The 20,715-nt window shown below is 31.4% G+C and overlaps 1 protein-coding gene across 1 annotated transcript; it reads left to right on the top strand.

Moving 5' to 3' along the window:
* The first annotated feature begins 1,894 nt into the window (after positions 1-1,894).
* LOC139491131 (lysosomal acid lipase/cholesteryl ester hydrolase-like) lies at positions 1,895-18,562 on the top strand. The gene is made up of 10 exons (XM_071278542.1): positions 1,895-2,108; positions 6,776-6,977; positions 7,322-7,436; positions 8,641-8,791; positions 9,898-9,984; positions 10,492-10,647; positions 10,923-10,994; positions 11,423-11,491; positions 12,428-12,514; positions 15,859-18,562. The coding sequence occupies exons 1-10, from the start codon at positions 1,971-1,973 to the stop codon at positions 15,997-15,999; spliced, it is 1,218 nt and encodes a 405-aa protein (XP_071134643.1). The 5' UTR covers positions 1,895-1,970; the 3' UTR covers positions 16,000-18,562.
* Positions 18,563-20,715: the final 2,153 nt, after the last annotated feature.

Below are 20,715 nucleotides of genomic sequence, written 5' to 3' on the forward strand. Positions count from 1 at the left end.
TCTTCATTTACATGCTCACTTTTAGTAGGTTAGATAATGCCGCACTTCAAAAATTGAAGTTTAGCGATATTCAATATGACCATGTAATTACAGGGACCTCAACCAGGAACATATATATTAACCAGATTGTTAGATATACTGTTCCCAGCCTCAACATAATATGGCATACCAAGAGATTCTAAACTTTCTAAAAAAAGGATCAAAATATAGTTTTACATCGAAAAAAAGGGAAAGAGTGCCATCATTATATTACATAATAATTTATGCTCTTTCGTCAGGATTTTATATGTTTATCGGAGTATTTAATTTTGGAACCAGATCTTATGAATTTTTAACATTGTAGAAAATAGTTTATTTTTATTTTTCGATATCAGTATATAGTCAGAATATGTTCCAAAACCTGCGATCTTATTTAAATTAATAAAAAACACAAATCAGAGTTTGCCAGTGTTTTGCAAATATACCTATAGCTTATATGACATATTGTTTTAATGTACTGGTATCTTGTGCAGCTTTTATCATCTTTCATAACTCTTTATTGAGTTGCTTTTTTTTTTTATTATAAAGTTAAAACATGTAAAATGCATAATGGATATATCTTTAGTTTTATTCAATTTATTCAATTTCCCCCAAAACATCCAGACGAATACAACAGCTGTTTAATTGCGTCATCACATTAATGTGCATACCAAATGAATTATGTAATACAGACAAAGACAAATATAACAGGGAATATTAGAAATCACTCAGAATCAGGATGACTTTTACATGTGTTTTACCATTTACTTACCGGTATGATGAACATGAGTGTAGCTTCTTTAGGCGTGCTTACATATTTTTTTCACAAACAGCAGTTTTTTTTTTTTTTAATTATGACAACTATATCTATAGATGTATATAATATGTATCTGTAAACAACCCATGCAGCTCGGGGACATGCTTTACCCCTCCAGCATATATAATGGACTTAAATTTGAGCACTATCTTTATTTGTCGGGAAGAGAGTTAAGAGAACTGGAACAGTTTACTTAAACAAATCTTTACCATACCTTATTGTTCTCAGTTTTGGTATCTGTTACATATTATCATGGCGATCATTGTAGCAAAACGTAGCACTCTCACATAGTATATGCCATATGACGTTTACAGATAAGAATAACATTGGGTAGGCAGTCAAACGCTTTTCAATGAGAAAAGCTGCTGAATATTCATTAGTGAAGGACCATTTGATTTTTTTGTTGGCATGACTTTTTATTTTCATTTGTGTGCCACACATAATGATTTGCACGTATTTTCACTTTTATGACACAACTGTTTCTGGCATTTTCTGTCAGTGAAGAATAATTTTTTTTTCATCCTGTCTAAGGCAAGGATATTTATTTCAGCCATGCCTAACCTTATACATTTCCAAGCACGTTTCTAATAAATCTTCTAAGAGTTTTAATGGATTTGTTTGACAGTCGTATTCATTCCTGCATGCAATTAGGCCGCTGTTGTCTGCTCTTGCTACGGTCGGGTTGTTGTCTCTTTGACACATTCCCCATTTCCATTCTCAATTTTACTGATTAAAAATTGACCAAAGATGTTTCCGGAAAAACTATTAATAATAAATTTTTAGATTGGATAAACTGACAGGAATGAAGTAATTTTTAGGAAATGATCACACTTCAAGTACTAATCATTGCTGTATCCTGCAGTGCCTCCTCAAGTTAGCTTATCAGGGGAAAAAACCATGTTTCGATAGATGAATTAATCTAGTTATATGATCTAATAGGCTTAATGACTGGTTAATGGTTTACAACATTTCATTATAGTGTCACAACTGTACTAGTTGTTGGTTTTTGTGATTTTGTTATGTCGTTGACCATAAATTACGGATATTTTACGATATTCCGATTCCGATTTTCTCTTTTAATATCAGTTCACGATTAACTCCCTTGTGTTGTCTGCAAAATGGACTTTGAAGCTGAATGAGGAAATGTTTCGAAAAAAAAACATTTACAAACATTATGCTTCTTAAAGTTGGCTTTTTTTGCGTTGTTTGTCCTGTTGTCTTCATTCAAGTGATGCACTGTCATGCAGTTGATCCTGATGTATTTCGCAACATTGTAAGAATACACCTTATCGCTATTCCCGGCTGACCCGTCCGCTTGAACTTTTGACGTCAACAACAATCACTTTTCCATTGTGGCGTCAGACATTTTGTTTTATGACGTCAAAATTTTACGGGAACCTGTGTGATTTCCAGCAATGGCGGACAAATAGCGATAAGGTGTATTTGTTTATAACCAAAAATTAAACCTGTGTTTATGTACACTCACTTACATTCAAAGATTGTTGGGTGACTTTATTTGCGAGTCGCGCCGGTTTGATTAATGTAATGTTAGATTTTTTTTCTTTTTTTTTTATTTTCTTTCTTTTCCTTGAAATTTTCATGTTAATTAATAAATGTAGATATATTTTTTAATTTTTGGAAAAATATGTTAAGCACAGTTGCCACCTAATAGTATGTATTTTAAAGTACAAGTGAGTTGTTTACCAGAGTGAAATATAAATACACGCGAGATTTAAATAATTACAAGGGAGACAATCCAGTGTCAACAGCGACACCTACAGAATACAGAAAGCTGTGATTAATTGTTGGTTACTTAAACGTCCAGTTGCAAATATATCATACATATCAAGGACGATTAAAGTCCCGGCTTGCACACTGATTTAGCCTATTATTTAAGGTTCATCATAACCTTTTGGCTAAAATGGCCGTATTTACACCCCAAATTTTACTCTGAGTACAGACTTACCTATACACATGCAACAGTTTTAAGGGATGGCAGGAACTGGATATATAAATTTTAAATGCATTTTATGTTTCAGAAAATTATAAACTTTTCTAGATTTTGCTATCCATTTTTTTTCGTTCCTGCAGAAGGTGCAAAAATTAACTAAGTAGTGAAAACGATTGAGAAGCTCCCCTCATATAATCAATGTTGTGAGTAGTATTGATTTAAATGGACAATAGATGGACAATAGACACCTGTAAACAATAGGTGATTTAACAGGTTTAAACTGTGTAACTGAGTGGACCGTATCAAATGAAACTCGGGTGTTTGTTTATTTTGCTATCTTCTGCAGACTGGAAAAAAATATGAACATCAAAATCCAGGTAAGTTTTTAATTTTCTGAAATGTAGACTTCATATAACTTTTATATATCTAGTTCCTGCCATGCCTTAAAACTTTCCTGGATGTACCAGTTTGTCTGTACTCATAGTAATTTTGGAGGTGTAAACACGGCCATATTTTTCAATTCCTTATGATGAACCTTAAGGAATGACTGTAATATTTTTTCTGTCTATGAAGAAATAACATAAAAAATTTGGTGCACACTGAATAACGTGCGTAGCGGGTTATTTAACAGTGTGCACCAGATTTTTTATGTTATTTCGAATAGACAGAAAAAATATTACAGTCATTTTTTATAATTTAATTTTAAATTCCATTTTAAACCGTAGAAAACCATGAAAAAACGTTGAATACGTCACGGTCACATGACTAAATTATGTCTATGGGCTCATAACAAAATAACGTCAGCCAATCAGAAGACACGTTACATCCAAAATTAAATTATAGTTCTATAAATAATCTATAATACTAAAATTACGAGGTCCAATTTATCAGCTGTCATCACGTAAAAACGATGAATCAAAGAATTCAACTTTATATCTAACATATATAGTACAATGCTGTTGATCAAAAATTACACCACTCCAGACCCCTTTGTTTCCCACATAATTAATATTGCCAATAATTAAGAAGTTCCGGGTCGAATCCGATACCGATACCAATAGTATATTCACCTGTTACCTATTACCTTATCTGTACGTTCCGCATCTGACAGGCGCACCACCAAACGCTGTATTTAGGATTTTGCTATATACACGGGTCGTAATCAAAGGGTTGACACTACTAAATTCAATCATTGTCACATTGTTCCCGATTGTAGTATTTTAATCAGTATGACTTTTTAATTCAGCCACAGACCCGCGATATCACGGGTGTGTTCTAGTACACCTTATTATCGCTATTTGTCCGCCATTACTGGATATCACACAGGTTCCCATAAAATTTTGACGTCATAAATAGCTCGAGAATATCATATGGCTTTTTCAATATCGCATCCGTATCAACCCCGAGACACCAATATAATCCCAAGGGCTCTGCTCCAGGGATTATATTAGTTGAGGGTTGATACAGTGTGTGATATTAAAAAAGCCATATCATATACACTTTATTATATACATTTACCTCAAGTAGATGTTTTTTTATGTGACATGACGTCATACAGATGATAGGTTTGACATGACGTCATACAGATTAGGATTTGAAAGCTTTGCAACAGTGACTGCAATCTATGACGTGACGTCATACAGATTAAAGCTGGATAAAGCTTTGCAACCGTGCTGATATTGATATCATCACGGGTGGCTGATACAGCACGCTTGCCATTAATTGTATTACACATACAATTTATCTGTATTTACTACTAAGTATATAATAAAACAAAATATCAGACGCCACAATGGAAAAGTGATTGTTGTATGACGTCAAAAGTTCAAGCGTCCAGGTCAGCCAGGATTTGCGATAAGGTGTATAAGACTTTGAAAGTTCACATCATTTACATTCAAAGTTTTTTAAATGATATTTTTTTTTTTTACTATCAATGTTCAATTGTTGAATGGTTCATCATTGCAAGGACGTATATTACATGATAGTAAAAATAAACTCATCATAGAAACCAGGACTAAATTTTATATGTACGCCAGACGCACGTTTCGTCTACAAAAGACTCATCAGTGACGCTCGAATCCAAAAAAGTTTAAAAAAAAAGAAAAAAAAGCCAAATAAAGTACGAAGTTGAAGAGCATTGAGATCCAAAATTCCTTAAAGTGTTGCCAAATACAGCTAAGGTAATCTATGCCTGAGGTAGAAAACCTTAGTATTTCAAAAAATTCAAAATTTTGTAAACAGTTAATTTATAAATATAACAATATCAGTGATAATTCATGTCAGCACAAAAAAAAAGAAATATCCAGAAAAAAAAATGAATGTAAATTAATGAAATGAACTTTCATCTGTCAAAGTCTTATATTATAGGACTAACTAAGCCTGATGAATACAACATATTGCTGTTTGGGAATCTATCCTGGTTGACACAAGAATCTACCCTGCTTGAACTATTGACGTCGTACAACAATCACTTTTCAATTCACACCATCTTGGGGTCAGATATTTTGTATTATGAAGACCAAATTTTTGGGAAACCTTTGTGATGTCCAATAATGGGGGACAATTAGCGATAGAGGTGTATACATGTTCCAATTAACAAGTTTAAGTGTTTCATGCTAAGTCAAACTTCAGCACTGATTTAACAAAACTTATAAACAACAGTTACTGGTTCTGTTAGAATATGATTGACTTTGATGTTTTCTTATATAAAACAAATTTGACTAAACAGCAGAAATATAGATCTACAGTTACTAATTGGATATTAAAGAAAAAAATGAGTGCAAAAATATTGTACCAGCTGCAAGATTTCCCTAAAAGTACAAGCAATGATGACAATTTATTTTGATGAAATGTAGCTTGCTCTTTTTTCAAAAATAAAATCATAAGTATGGGTGACATATGAAATTTTTCAATCTATTGGTCAAGCAAAACAGTTCAATTTTGATTAAATTATTGTAATATTGATGAAGAAACACTTATTTGTAAATAATTAGACATTTGTGAGCAAGGTTTTGTATAGTAAAGAGATATATAGAATTACCATGTGTATTTTTTTTTTATTAAAAGATAGGTATTGTTATATGTTTTAAAAAATAAACAGAAAGAATGATGTCATTGAAATTTGTTTTCTTGCTGAAACATTCCTTTATGAAATATTTTCTATAAGAGTTATCTCCCCTTGTGTTCTTGCTAAAAGTTAAAAAAAAATCATTAACACTACTTAACAAAAAAAACAAAAACTTTTAAGAGTTATCTCAACTTATGGTTAAGTAAAAATTTAATCAAACAAAAACAAATATTTGATATTTTTTGAAACTCTAAATAGTGCAACAAATCACTTCTTTTTTTTATTTAGATAAACAGTCATATATATTAATTGCCATCTGTCCCAAAACTTGCTGATTTTAGGAATGAACTGGACTGATTGTGTATTGCTATTTTACAATGCAATATGGCAGTAAACAGTTAATCTATTGTAACAATAACATCACTATTTGACTAAAGTAATCAGATAACATATAATTCAATACAATTATTTGTAAAGATAGCGAAATTTAAAGACTACTTAGTTGGTCAGTTATCTATTAATATAAAAAAGAAGATGTGGTATGATTGCCAATGAGACAACTGTCCACAAGAGACCAAAATGACACAGACATTAACAACTATAGGTCACCGTACGGCCGTCAACAATGAGCAAAGCCCATACGGCATAGTAAGCTATAAAAGGCCCCAATAAGACAATGTAAAACAATTCAAACCAGAAAACTAACTGCCTTATTTATATATATATAAGACGAAAAACAAATATGTAACACATAAACAAAAGACAACCACTGAATAACAGGCTTCTGACTGTTAAGTATATTTTTTAAAAATTTTATGTAGGATAAATACAGAGCAAAAAAGTGAATTTATGGGGTAAATTACCTTTCTGCATCAATTTAGTGAGTATAAAAAAACTGTATTTTGAGGACTGTTTGTTTCAGACACAGCTGGTCACAAGTAAAGGCTATCCTTGTCAAGATCACACAGTAACCACAGCTGATGGCTTTATTCTGGGGATACAGAGAATACCACATGGAGCTCATGGTCGACTAGGAAATGGACCAAGGCCTGTAGTGTATTTACAACATGGATTGCTTTGTGACTCTACTTTGTGGGTTACAAATATTGTAAAAGACAGCTTAGGTACTTTTAATTCCTTTCTTTACTTCATTTAAGTCATAGCAAGAATACTTTTTTTCATTCCTTTTTCATTATTATTTATAAGTGTTAACCATGTCTGTTGATGAGTCATTCTGATTATCAAACAGTTGTCCAGACTTTGATTTTTAAACTTCAAATCTTTTTTATTTGCAGATTCTTTAATTTTCATATTTAAGGCATGTTTCACATGTCATGGATTAGCACGAGTATGCTTGAAATAAAATATATAAAAAAAATCTCCTCAGAAAATGAAATGTCACTTTTTAATTTTTTCATATACTTCAAATCATTTATATATTAGATTAATGCTATATAATTTTTTTCAGCTTTTCTGCTAGCAGATGCTGGATTTGATGTTTGGCTGGGCAATTCTCGTGGAAACACCTATTCCAGAAGACACAAGACACTATCTCCTAAAAATCCAAAGTTTTGGGATTGGAGGTAAATAAACTGCAAAGTTGTGAAATCATTATTACAATAATTACATTAGATGTATGGTTCATTATAATACTTTATTCTGGTTGGCTAACTGCACATTACGTGTTATTCCTTAAACAGTTGCATTGCTTAATACAACTTTTCATTCATGATAACATGTGGTACAACAATAAAGTGCACAGGTGAATTAAATAAAAAAGATATATAAAATTCGTGTTTTCATGATCATAGATAAAAATTGTAATTATAAGTATTGAATGCTTCTTTTTGTAACTTTATAGGGTTGTAAAAGCGTTGACCGTGCACACAGTTTTAGAATGAAGCGCTTCCACGCTTTATACAAAATGTACTTCGGTCAACGCTTTTACACCCCAATAAATTTACAAAAAGAAGCATTCAATTCTTAAATAAAAATACAAGTTATGTCTCACCTACAAGTGTCAAAGAATGCAAGATAAAGGGATGATAACTATCTCATTTTCATGCATCTTTGTTATCTCTGTTTCTTTTTACATGTTATAGATATAAGAGGATGTGGTATGAGTGCCAATGAGACAACTCTCTGTCCAAGTCACAGTTTATAAAAGTAAACCATTATAGGTCAAAGTACGGTCTTCAACATGGAGCCTTGGATTACACTGCACAGCCAACTATAAAAGGCCCCGAAAATTACTAGTGTAAAACCATTCAAACGTGGAAACCAATGTTCTCATCTATATAAAAAGCAAGAAACTAGAAACACTTATGAACCACATCAACAAAAGACAACTACTGAACATTAGATACTGGACTTAGGACAGATGCAAACAATTGCAGCGGGATTACTTGATTTTATGACACCAAACCTTACCCTTATCTGAAAACAATAGTGTAACATCACAACATAGATTGACACACTAGGAATTATCAATTGAATGGCTTAACTCAATCATAAGACATATTTACACAAGTGAACAATTCTTAGATCTATTTCACTCTTTTTTACCTGATTTGTAAAAAAATAATGATACATATTTTTAAAATATTCTGATGCAGTTAACTGAGGTCTAAATGCATTCAAAATTTCATAAAATTCTGAAAGACTGGCCCATTACATAAACAGCGCCTGAATATGGATTATCATGAAGTGCAAAAATAAACTGATAGTAATTATACTGAACGTTTTTTACTCACATATAAAAAAGTGATTAATTTTAAAAACTTTCAGTTGGGATGAAATGGCCCAATATGATATTCCAGCAGCCATTGATTATATCATACATACAACAGGCCAACAACAATTGTATTATATTGGACATTCCCAAGGAACTCTCATTGGTTTCTCAGCCTTTTCACAGAATCAACAAATTGCTAAAAAGGTGAGTAATAAATAATAGAAAGCAAAAAATTAGTCAAGGAAATGAAGTATAGTTACGCAATTATGTAAAATAGGAAGATGTGGTATGATTGTCAATGAGACAACTCTCCACCAGAGACTAAAATTACATAGAAGTTAACAACTATAGGTCACTATAATGCCTTCAACAAGGGCAAACCCATTCTGCACGGTTAGCTATAAAAGGCCCCGAAATGATGAATTTAAAACAATTCAAACGAGAAAGAAAACTGCCTGATTTATGTACCAAACAATAAACGAAAAACAAATAGATACACAGCAACAAACAACAACTACCATAACATAAGTTAATTTTATTGTACACCACTGCTCTGAAAGAGAAGGAATTTTAACAAGCCGATGTAAGCCTTAAAGTAAACCTTGTTCAAAATTAAATTATTGAGTCTTTAATAGACAATTATTATGCTAAATGAACCTTTAATTTTAAGACCAGATCTAGCTTTAAAGTCCGTGTGAACTTTTGTCATCACTTAGTGTTATCAGTAAACTTGTCACAAAAACATGAAACTCCTTTCGAATTTTAGACAAACTTGGTATGATTGAATCATGGAAGGTCTTTTGCAAATAATCCTTGTTGGCTTCCAATAAACTGTAAAACATGGCCACCAATGACTATCTTTCACTCTGATGTGGCCATTTACAAAATCTCCACTGAAAGTACATGGAAACTTTTGTTTTGTTTTGGGTATTAAGGATTGGAAGACAAGTATTTTACAAAAAACACTCTTTATTTGATATTGAATAGCTGGCAGACAAGGCGGCATTTATAGCACATATTGAAATCTTATGGCAAATCACATTTTCTAATACGTTATAGCAATATTGGGTCTAGGTAACATCCATCTTTCCTGGTTGTATTCTAGAATGATGCAATATTTTTATTATTGGGGAAAATGCTGGACCTTGTTTTGCTCAAATAATTACATTTTAAATTTTATAACATTATTTCTATGCAGCATTTCATAATATCATTATAATTGTAACTCACTTCTTTGTCCATTTTTCAACAGTTAAAAAAAACATGTATGCAAAATTTTTTGAATTTACTGAATTTATTTATTTTTTCAGGTGAAGCTTTTTATAGCATTAGCACCAGTAGCCTATTTAGGACATACTGAAACTCCACTGAAGATACTGGCTCATTGGCCTGCACAGGTTGGCAAATAAGTTCAATACAAATGTTTTTATTTTAATACTTAACATTCAAGACTTGAATTTACACATTGGTCTGTAGATTTAAGTCATTAACAGTAAAATTATTTGAATAAAAAGCCAGGGATATCACAGGTCCATTTTAAACTCATAAGGTGAATAGAAACTGACAAGATTCTTGGCAAAAGAGGATAAATAACTAAAAATTAACATCACAAAAAATGCATAGAAAACTGAAGGCTGAGCACCCACAAAAAATGAGGGGTGATTTCAGCTGCTCCAGATAAGTAATCAGATCTTACTCCACTAGTAGCACCCACCATATTGCCTATGGTAAGTACAAATCCAGTAATCAGTAATCATGTATTCCCAAATCTTATCCTCTCTCAGGGTTATAAACATGTATACTCATATACTAAAAAAAAGCATATGTTTTTATGTGTATAGCCATACCTGAATAGTGAAACTATATTCTTCATGGCCATATAAAAAAAAACTTTTATTTTATAGGTGTACTTTGATGTATTTGGAGACAAGGATTTTCTGCCTTCTAATTGGTTCTTCAAGTTGATGGCTTTAACAGCTTGTAGAGACAAATTGACCCTACCAATCTGTACCAATGTATTATTTCTTCTCTGTGGTTATGATTACAAAAATCTAAATCAGGTATATACAGTAAAGTCAGAAATATGACAGTCAATATCCCTTCAATTGATGTGTTTGAGCTTTTGATTTTGTCATATGCTTAGAGACTTCCGTTAGGAATTTTCCTCTGAGTTCATTATTATTTTTTTTATCTTTAATATTTATTTTCTGTTAATATTTGGATTGACTCAGGTTCCTCCTTGAAACATAATTTATAAAACTTTTATACCAATTTTGAAGAAAAATTTAAATATATATATTTATTGTTAGATTGATATTGTTGTGTAACTTTTCAGTCCAGACTACCAGTATATGTCAGCCATAGTCCTGCAGGAACATCAGTCAAAAATATGATACATTATTCACAGGTATGAGTAAAATGCTTTAATGACTGTCCGATAAAATAGGTGACCATTGAAACATTTCAATGACTATCTCATAAAGAAGTAAACCTTGAATTTTACTTCTAAAGGTGCTTGTCCAGTGAAGCTCATCAGTTATACTAAATACATTTGTAAAATAGCCCTCTTTCTCTGTACATTTGTTGGTCTGTGTTGTCTGAAAATGATATTTTTTTATTTATCAGTTTGGTTATATTTTTTTATTAACCCTGGTCATATCTAAAACTTCACAGTTTTATTTTTTTCAACTTGATGTTTAAGAAATTTTAGCAAAATTATGACAGCTGCAGTCATATTTTATTTTCATGTCAATTAAGCCTAGTATTGGTTTGTCAATGTTTTATTGTTGCTTTTTTTTTATCCTTAATAAATATTTTATATGAACTGCATTTCAGGCAATAAAGTCAGGAAAGTACCAGAAGTATGATTATGGCCCTGTTGGAAACAAACAGCACTATGGCCAGGTTAGAGAAGTAAAAATTTGATCTTCAAATGCCAACTTTCTCCACTCTTAACTGCAAATAAGATATTTGAAAGAGGGGCAAAAGATACCATAGGGACATCAAAACTCATAGATTGAAAATATTCTGACAACGCCTGGATGGCTAAAAAACAAACAAAGACAAACAGACATATAATAGTACACAAGACACAATAGACCAAGCAACACCAACCCCACCAAAATCTGAGGGTAATCTCAAGTGCTCTGAAAGGGTAAGCAGGTCCTGCTCCTCATGTGGCACCTGTCATGTTGCTCCACAATATAGCAACTGACAATGCTTCCTGTAGAGATTATTTAATTAACTGTCCAATTTAATGAAAAAGCTTTTTGTCTTCACATCAAAAAAAAAAAACTGTTCGAACCCTTTTATAACTGATGCTACAACTGCCTCAATTGTATAAGCTTTGACAACTGTGTCCCATTTGATACATTCTCTTTTTCTTATATGACAAAATGTACCAAAAAAAATAATGCTTTTGCACAATTGGGAGAAGAAACATATTTTCTTTTTAAGTCATTAAGAATAGAAAATTTATATGTATTTCCTAAATATAATATATTTATTGCTATTTTAAGAAATTTTTTGTTGATTTACTGACTGATAATTTCCTTTCTTAGCACAGTAGAGTGATATAAAAAGTTATCGCTAGAAACTAAGGGAGCACATGGCCTTTATCAATGAAACTAACAAACTTTGTCATAGGTAACATAGCAATAAACTGAGTATCATTGGTCATCTCAACTCGATTGTTTTTCTCACTTTCGCCGTACCAGCTCATGTGTGAAAATCAATCTTGTTGAGATGACCTACTATAATCAATAAGTATCTGATCCACATATTTTAAACATGTATCTTACATAATATATACATGTAAATGAATTATTAATTTTATTTCAGAAAACACCACCCCAGTATGATGTAGGTAACATGAAGACACCTGTACTTTTGTATTCAGCAGTGAATGATTGGTTGGCTGATCCAAAGGTACAAATTATTTACTTTGATTACATGGAATTATACATATATTGTCCATTCTTCATCAAGTAAACAAAGTTATCTATTGAGTTTCACTCCCTTTCTCTTTCCGAAAGTATATAAAGATACTCATACATGTAGTTGGAGCCATTATATACATCTCTATTTTTTTGGGCCCCATTAATGGGCATTCTGTTCGTTTGTTGGTCCGTCCATCTGTCCCACTTCAGTTAAAAGATTTTGGTCAAGGTAGTTTTTGATGAAGTTGAAGTACTGTCAACTTGTACCTTAGTACACATGTTCCTTATGATATGATCTTTCTTATTAATACCAAATTGGAGTTTTGACCCAAATTTCATGGTCTACTGAACATAGGAAATAATAGTGGGATTGGGGCATCCGTGTACTATGGACACATTCTTGTTTCCAATAAGTTCTGAAATTACACAACTTGCTCTAGACATAATTAACCAGTTGAAGCTATCTAAGATGATGTATTGTGTATAGAAATTTTAAAGGTTATATTTATGTTTAAACCATCATCCACACTTCAAATAAAGCATTTTCTGCCCCACTTAGGGGCATTATACACCTTATCGCTAATCCCGGCTGCTTGAACTTTTGATGTCAAGAACAATCACTTTTCCATTGTGGCGTCAGATATTTTGTTTTATGACGTCAACATTTTACGGGAACCTGTGTGATATCCAGCAATGGCGGACAAATAGCGATAAGGTGTATTGATTTTGGTCTGTGCATCCGTTTGTTCCTCCATTTGTCCTTCTATTTGTCCATCTGTCCTGCTTCAGGTTTTTGGTTAAGGTAGTTTTTAATGAAGTTAAAGTCCAATCAACTTGAAACTCAGTACATATGTTCTCTATGATATGATCTTTTTAACGTTAATGCTAAATTAGAGTTTTGTCCCCAATTTCACAGTCAACTGAAGATAGAAAATGATACTGCAGGTAGAACATCCATTTACTATTGACACATTCTCGATAAGACTTTAATTTGTGATCAAAATTTCAAAATTGTGGATGACATAACTATCAAAATATCAAAATATTCATTTTTTATGTGTTTTCCTCCCCCAAGTCTTTACTGATGTCCTATTACTTATTGTGTCACATGACATGAATATGAAGTTGTTTATAGGTCTGTGTATTTTCACAATTGGACTAAAGATTTATATGATGTATTGCCTTTCAATCAATAAATAAATTAAAAATATCAATATTTGCATCATTTGGTTATTAGTGAACTTAAGAAATCATGCATGGAATCAACTTCAGAATTCAAATGTTGAAAACCAGTTAAATTTGGAAGGAGTTTCCTAAAAAAACAAATTATTTGAATTTGGTATATTTTCATCTTCATAGCAGCACCTAAATATTTGTAATGATTATTGGAAAGCAACAAAAATAACAGTTGCATTAAAAAATTATCACTTAGATATTCTAACTGTTGAAATAAAGACATCATTTCCCTAACTTTCAAATTTCCATCTTCAGTGAACTGTGAAATATAAGTCAAAATCCTAAACTTGGCATATGGCAGATTTTACAGTATTGTGTTCTGTCTCCTACTTTCATGTTGCTAATGTGACGGAGACAAAAATGAGTAACGTTAGCGACATTTGGACATGTCACATGAGCAACAACATCTTTAAAAGTTAAAATGTATGCACACAGTGATGTTTAATATATGCCTGGAGTAATAAAATTGTACAGTCTGGTTTAGAATTTCTAAATATACAGAATGTCATTTGCAGGTGTACTTTATATCAAATGAATACACAAGAAACCAAAAAATTAGTAACGTTAGCGACATTTGGACATGTCACATGAGCAACAACATCTTTAAAAGTTAAAATGTATGCACACAGTGATGTTTAAAATATGCCTGGAGTAATAAAATTGTACAGTCTGGTTTAGAATTTCTAAATATACAGAATGTCATTTGCAGGTGTACTTTATATCAAATGAATACACAAGAAACCAATTCGTAATAGTAACATTAGCAACATCTACTATCATGACATTATGTTTTGTTGCGAACGTCTTTTTGATGGACGGAATACATTTAAGGTCCTCTTGTAACGATATTACATACAACTTACCTTCTTTGCTTCCCCATCATGTGAAGGAACTGACTCCGAATCTATTTCTGCAAAGGGTGATATCGTAACTCCTATACAGGAGAGTTACAGATATAAATATATGTTGCTCACGTGACACTGATTTGGACGGAAACCTCGAACAGTAACGTTCGCAAAAAATAAAACAGCCAATGATATTGATTCCTCAAGTCCTTTGACCCCCTTACGTCATCCAAATTTAATATGATTGCTATTTTCAATTATTTATAAAACCCGGGATAAAAATAACTACGATGGGCTGTCTGAGAACTAACAAGAAAATTGCGATCGTGACATACCACAATGGACGGAAAAGACGTGACGTTAGCAACAATATTATTAAATTACCTTTTTTAGCCTTTACCAATAAAAATCTGCCTTAAAGTTATGATTAAAACACAAAAGAAGACTTTTTATTAAAATATAAGTCCATGTTATTAGGCTCCACTTATAAATAATACTTCAAAATTCCACTCCAAATAAGCTGGATGTCAGTAAAGTAGGTCATGATGTCTATTCCATGTCCAATATTTTGAAATTGAAAACCCTCTAATTCTAACATAAAACACAAACACAGAGTAATTTTTATTTTTATTTACTCAGAAAGACACATTTTATTCAATAACATAATGCATTACTCCATTACACAGTCTGTTTCACAGTTTCAGCAATTGCTTTTTTGATGGATACAAAAAACAATAATTCCTTCTTATTGTAAAATCTGCCTTATACCTTTCAAAGTTGACATCATAATGAACATGTTTACAAAAATGTATTAACATTAAATTGTCACAGACACGGACCTGAAAACATAATACTCCCTGCTTTTTCATAACTATTTACCAGCTGCAGAAATTTGTATACTATTAAAAGGAGGAGATTTGGTATGATTGCCTTTGAAACAATTAACCACCAGAGTTAAAATGAAGTGGTAGTTAGCAATTATAGGTAAAGGTCAATGTATGACCTTCATCAATGAGAAAAACACATACTGTATAGCCAGCTGTAAAAGTCTCCAAAAAAAAGGAAAACAAATCAAAGGAGAAAAACAGCCTAACTTATAAAAAAAACCAATTTACATAAAAACAAAGATGACACACATGACCCAACAACCACTGTATTACAGGCTCCTGCTCTATTTTAATCTTTAAAGAAGGAAGTACATTCAATGATCAGTATAACCAGAACTTGATTTTTGTTTTTCTGTAATTTTCAGGATGTGTCCTACTTGAAAACTCAACTACACACCAGATACAACAGTACAGAAATCCCTAAGTGGAATCATTTGGACTTTGCTTGGGGAATTGATGCTGGAAAAATACTGTATAGTCAACTCATACAAATTCTGAAAAGTTAATAGTTTGATTCTATCAGAGAAATGTTCCATAGCTCTTAAAGTCATAAGAAACTTCAAATTAAAAAAAAAATATGCAAATGTTTTTTATAACTAAATGGCTAGTTATTTACATATACTTTTTTCTCAAGAAAATTCTATAGCTTGTCCAAATTTATAAGAAATTTACTTTTTTTTAATAATTGGCTTCCCAGACAATAATATTATTATTTGTCGACATATTTTCTGTATGCAGTGAACTCAGCATGACCTTTCTCATGAAAATCTGTTCTGTCATTGAAATAAACTATTATTCTATAAAACATGTTATACATGTGCTCAATATCCATGATTCTTTGTTGTTTGCTTACTAAGGTGAATATATGTAAACTTTGACTTCAAAACATGACAGTTGATTAGCTGATATATTTTCACATCATAACAGACCAAGTGAAATTTTTTTGACAATAATAAGATATAGATGCATTGGTTCAAGAATTGGATAGACATTATTTTTCACCAGTCACTGGTTTCTTATCACTTTATTTTTTTTAGAGAGAAAAGTATTATTTTGTATGTATGTAGGGTTACCCATGTCAGTATTAACCTCATTTTGAAATCTAATAGTTGATTGGGACTTTTTTTCTTTCTGCCTGTAAATATTGATTAGATTTTTGGTGTATTTGTGTTTAATAATAACAGATTGAGTTTGCAATTGTATATTGTTTAGATATTTTTGTGGACTTGTTGGTACTATTAATGAATTTTTCATGTTAAGACTTTTATTGTATTAAAAGCATAAGATCTGTAGTTCTTTTTTAATAAAATAATATAGAGTTCCCTTTTATCTTAGGCTGACAGATTTTTTTTTTTAGCAAAGTAATAGCATTTACTCTTAAAACATTCCATGAATATGTACTAGTGAGGACTTTTTATTGTAATGCCTACAGATATGGATCTGATTTTTGGTACATTAGTGTATCATGTGTATACTGTATATTAATGACCTATGTATTGAGTGTGCCTTGTTCTCGGGTTGACTGTTTTTCATAATGAGGCTGCAGGTGGGGGATTGGTGTCACCTGGTCACATCTTGTTTAATACCTAAGTCTTTCATATATCTGTTTTGTAATGTGGAAGCATTTTATAGATAATGTGCATTAAATCATATAGAGGATGATTGCATATTTTGTTATTAGATATAAGTAAAAGTGGTGTGGCCTTTTAAAGAGAATTAGATGCTGATACCAAATAGAGATAGTTTTTTTTTTCTCAACCTGCTGACTTTTGAATGACTAGTCTTTTTTATTATATTTTTTGTATTAACCAACAATTTATGTATATATTTTTGTAATGAGAATTTTTTATGTTTATTTTTGTGGAGAATCTTGCCATTATGATTTTTATTGATGTATATAGTTCTCATACTTGTTATTGTACTTCTGATTTTTTTTTTTTATGTCAATTGCATTTGATCTCATTATTGTTATATTATACCCTCAGCCTATGGGTGAGGGATATACATGTAAATAGCATTTACAGTTGCCCTTCCTACTGTCTGTTTTACTGGTACTTATAATATAATTTTTATTTTGTCAGGCCATTATAAGTTTTTATGAGAGAGGACTATAGATCTGTCAAATATTTATTCTATTTTTTTTTTATACTTGGAATTATGATTTGGATATGCCTATAAGCATGACAATGCATGCATTATTATTTGGAACTCTGATACATTTATATGGAGATTTTAATTAATTTTGAAGGTATTTTTATACTCCCTTTAAAGATGTTGTCCCTTTGAGTACATCTCATGATAAATCAAGTACTGTGGATTCTTTTATTTTCGTTGGTACCAATTTTCGTGGATATTTGATTTTATGGTTCTGCCAAAGTCTGGATACAACTTGTTTTTCTTTGAACATTTAAATTAGTGGTTCACCTGTACCCACGAAACCCATGAATATTAGTATCAAACCAATAATAATAAATCAACAGTATGCATGACTAGCTGTGTTGATTTTGACATTTTTTTTTATTTGGCATTCCATTGTTATTAGACATTAACTAAGAAATAGGCATTATTTGGGTGTAAATTCTTTAGATCCTATCCATTCTAGGCAATTTATAAAATTACAAAATTATATTTGTTTGTTGTTTATTACCATACTTGTCAAGAAGGATGTTACAAATAAGTTGAAGCTATCAAAGTATTGTGCATAAAACTTTTTAGTTATATTTTAGCCATCATAAACATTTAAAGCTTAGCATTTCTAGGTCTTTGATTTGTTTTTTTCAAAAAATAGATAATAATCTATTAGATTTTCAAAGTGTTCAATTTCAACTTTTTTCTTCTTCCCCATTACTGATGCCCCTTGTTTTTGCATCACTTGACACAAACTGAAAGTGACTGGGTTTTTTTCCAGGGGGTGGACTAAATAGCAAAAAGGTCTAGTAATGAAGTAACTCCCATGTATACTAAGCATTTTAAATGACGTTTATTGATTATTTTTATTTTTTTGTATTACTAACAAAGATTATACATGTACATGTATTTTCTGCATTTAAAATAAATTTTGTAAATATATATGTTCTTAGTTTTAATATAGCCCAAAAAGGATAAACAAGAATATGTTTCCAATGTTACCATGCCCCTCTTGTACTATCACTTTAAGTGTTCAGTAACCAATAAAATTATGCTCAAACTGTTAATTTGATTAATTGATTGAACAGTTCACTTAAAAATGAATATGTGTAATCATTTTGAAGTTGATGTGACCATAACTAACAAATAACCAAAAACTGACCCCAAGAAATCTGAGTCAAAACCCTTATTTAGCATATATTTACATATTTAAAAGTTCACTTCATAATGAATTTAAAATTGAGAATGAAAATGGAGAATGTGTCAGAGACAACACACTGACCAAAGAGCAGAAAAAAGTAGAAGGCCACCAATGAGTCTTCAATTCAGAGAGAAAATCTCACACAAGGAGTTGTGCTTTGAGCATTAAGTTTCAAATTTAAGTTAATACAAAATAAAACTTAACCTATAACCTGATATTTGACAGACAGGAATCCATAATGCCCCTCTACTAGTATTGTAGTCAGTAAATAAAAATTAAGAAAGATAATTAACTTTTGAAAACTTTTTTCAAATTTGAAATACTCTGAATGATATAATCTATTATTTTTAAGGAATCTAGTTCATGTAGTGCAAGTGTGGACACATATTATCTCATATTTAGTGATCTGATTCCTTAAAAGATGCACCCTAGTACATGCATGAAGAAACTGGTTTTTCAATAAGGTTTTCATGTTGGTATAATAAACTGGCAAGACAAGTTTTTGCAGTTTCCTGGTCATCTTTGCTTAGATGAGGCACAACATATTCATCTCAATTGTTATTGGGCAGCAAATCTGAATATCTTATTGTGGCTGCCATATTAAACAACCACTTCAACCAGTAAAGAACAAGAATGTGTCCATAGTACACGGATGCCCACTCGCACTATCATTTTCTATGTTCAGTGGACCGCGAAATTGGGGTCAAACTTATAATTTGGAATTATAATTACAAAGATCATATCATAGGGAACATGTGTACTAAGTTTCAAGTTGATGTAACTTTAACTTTATCAAAAACTACCTTGACCAAAAACTTTAACCTGAACTTTGCACTATCATTTTCTATGTTCAGTGGACCATGAAATTGGGGTCAAAACTATCATTTGGCATTAAAATTAGAAAGATCATATCATGGGGAACATGTGTACTAAGTTTCAAGTTGATTGGACTTCAACTTCTTCAAAAACTACCTTGACCAAAAACTTTAACCTGAAGCGAACGGACGCACAGACGGACGAACGAACGAACGGAGGCACAGACCAGAAAACATAATGCCCCTCTACTATCGTATGTGGGGTATAAAAAAATAGCATACCTTTACAGATGTCCAGGTTGGTCAGTTAAGTGGCAAATGAAGACAAATGAAAAGTATAATGTATAATATATCCATCCACCAGTTCTCACCACAGTATTATGTCAACTGTTACTTCTGTATTATAAACAGATAACCAAACCTAGCTACATTATAGTCATTTTTGAGGTAATAAGGAGAGTTTCAATTCTAACAAAACTAGTTCCATCCTCTAGATTTGCACTTTCCTTGTGGTTTTTTTTGAATCTAGAAGGTGTAGCATTTATTTCATCCTTGCTCAAAAAGTTAGGGTTTACTGGTTTTTGTATGTGGTCTTTCTGTTTGACTCTTTGTGTCCCATAAAACTTTCAATTTTTTTTCAGGAATTACAATCTAATCTTCATGTGAGCATACTATACTGTTCAATGTATTTTCAGACTCATCGCTCACTTTGGTCAAACTTGATAAAAAATGTTGTATGATTGCCATTGGTCAGATATAGGAAGTGAGTGGCTGAGTGCCAATGAGACAACTCTCCATCCAAATAACAATTTAAAAAAAAATAATAAACCATTATACCATTATCCATCTGAAAATGAAGCAACTAAAGGATATCCTAAGCCCTTCCAAAATGAGCAAAATTCAAAAAAACATTAAGGCACAAAGTACAGATCTGAGGGTACTCGCTGTTAATTACTTATTAGTTTAGGATGTATAGTAAACCCAAGCAGATCATGCTGTACATTGAATTAATTTCATTTATCTTTTTTTTACAAAAATATAAATCACTGTAAATCACTATAAATTTATATATTATAACA

Source organism: Mytilus edulis, chromosome 10 (genome assembly GCF_963676685.1).
Source record: "Mytilus edulis chromosome 10, xbMytEdul2.2, whole genome shotgun sequence".
In the NCBI taxonomy this organism is placed as follows: domain Eukaryota; kingdom Metazoa; phylum Mollusca; class Bivalvia; order Mytilida; family Mytilidae; genus Mytilus; species Mytilus edulis.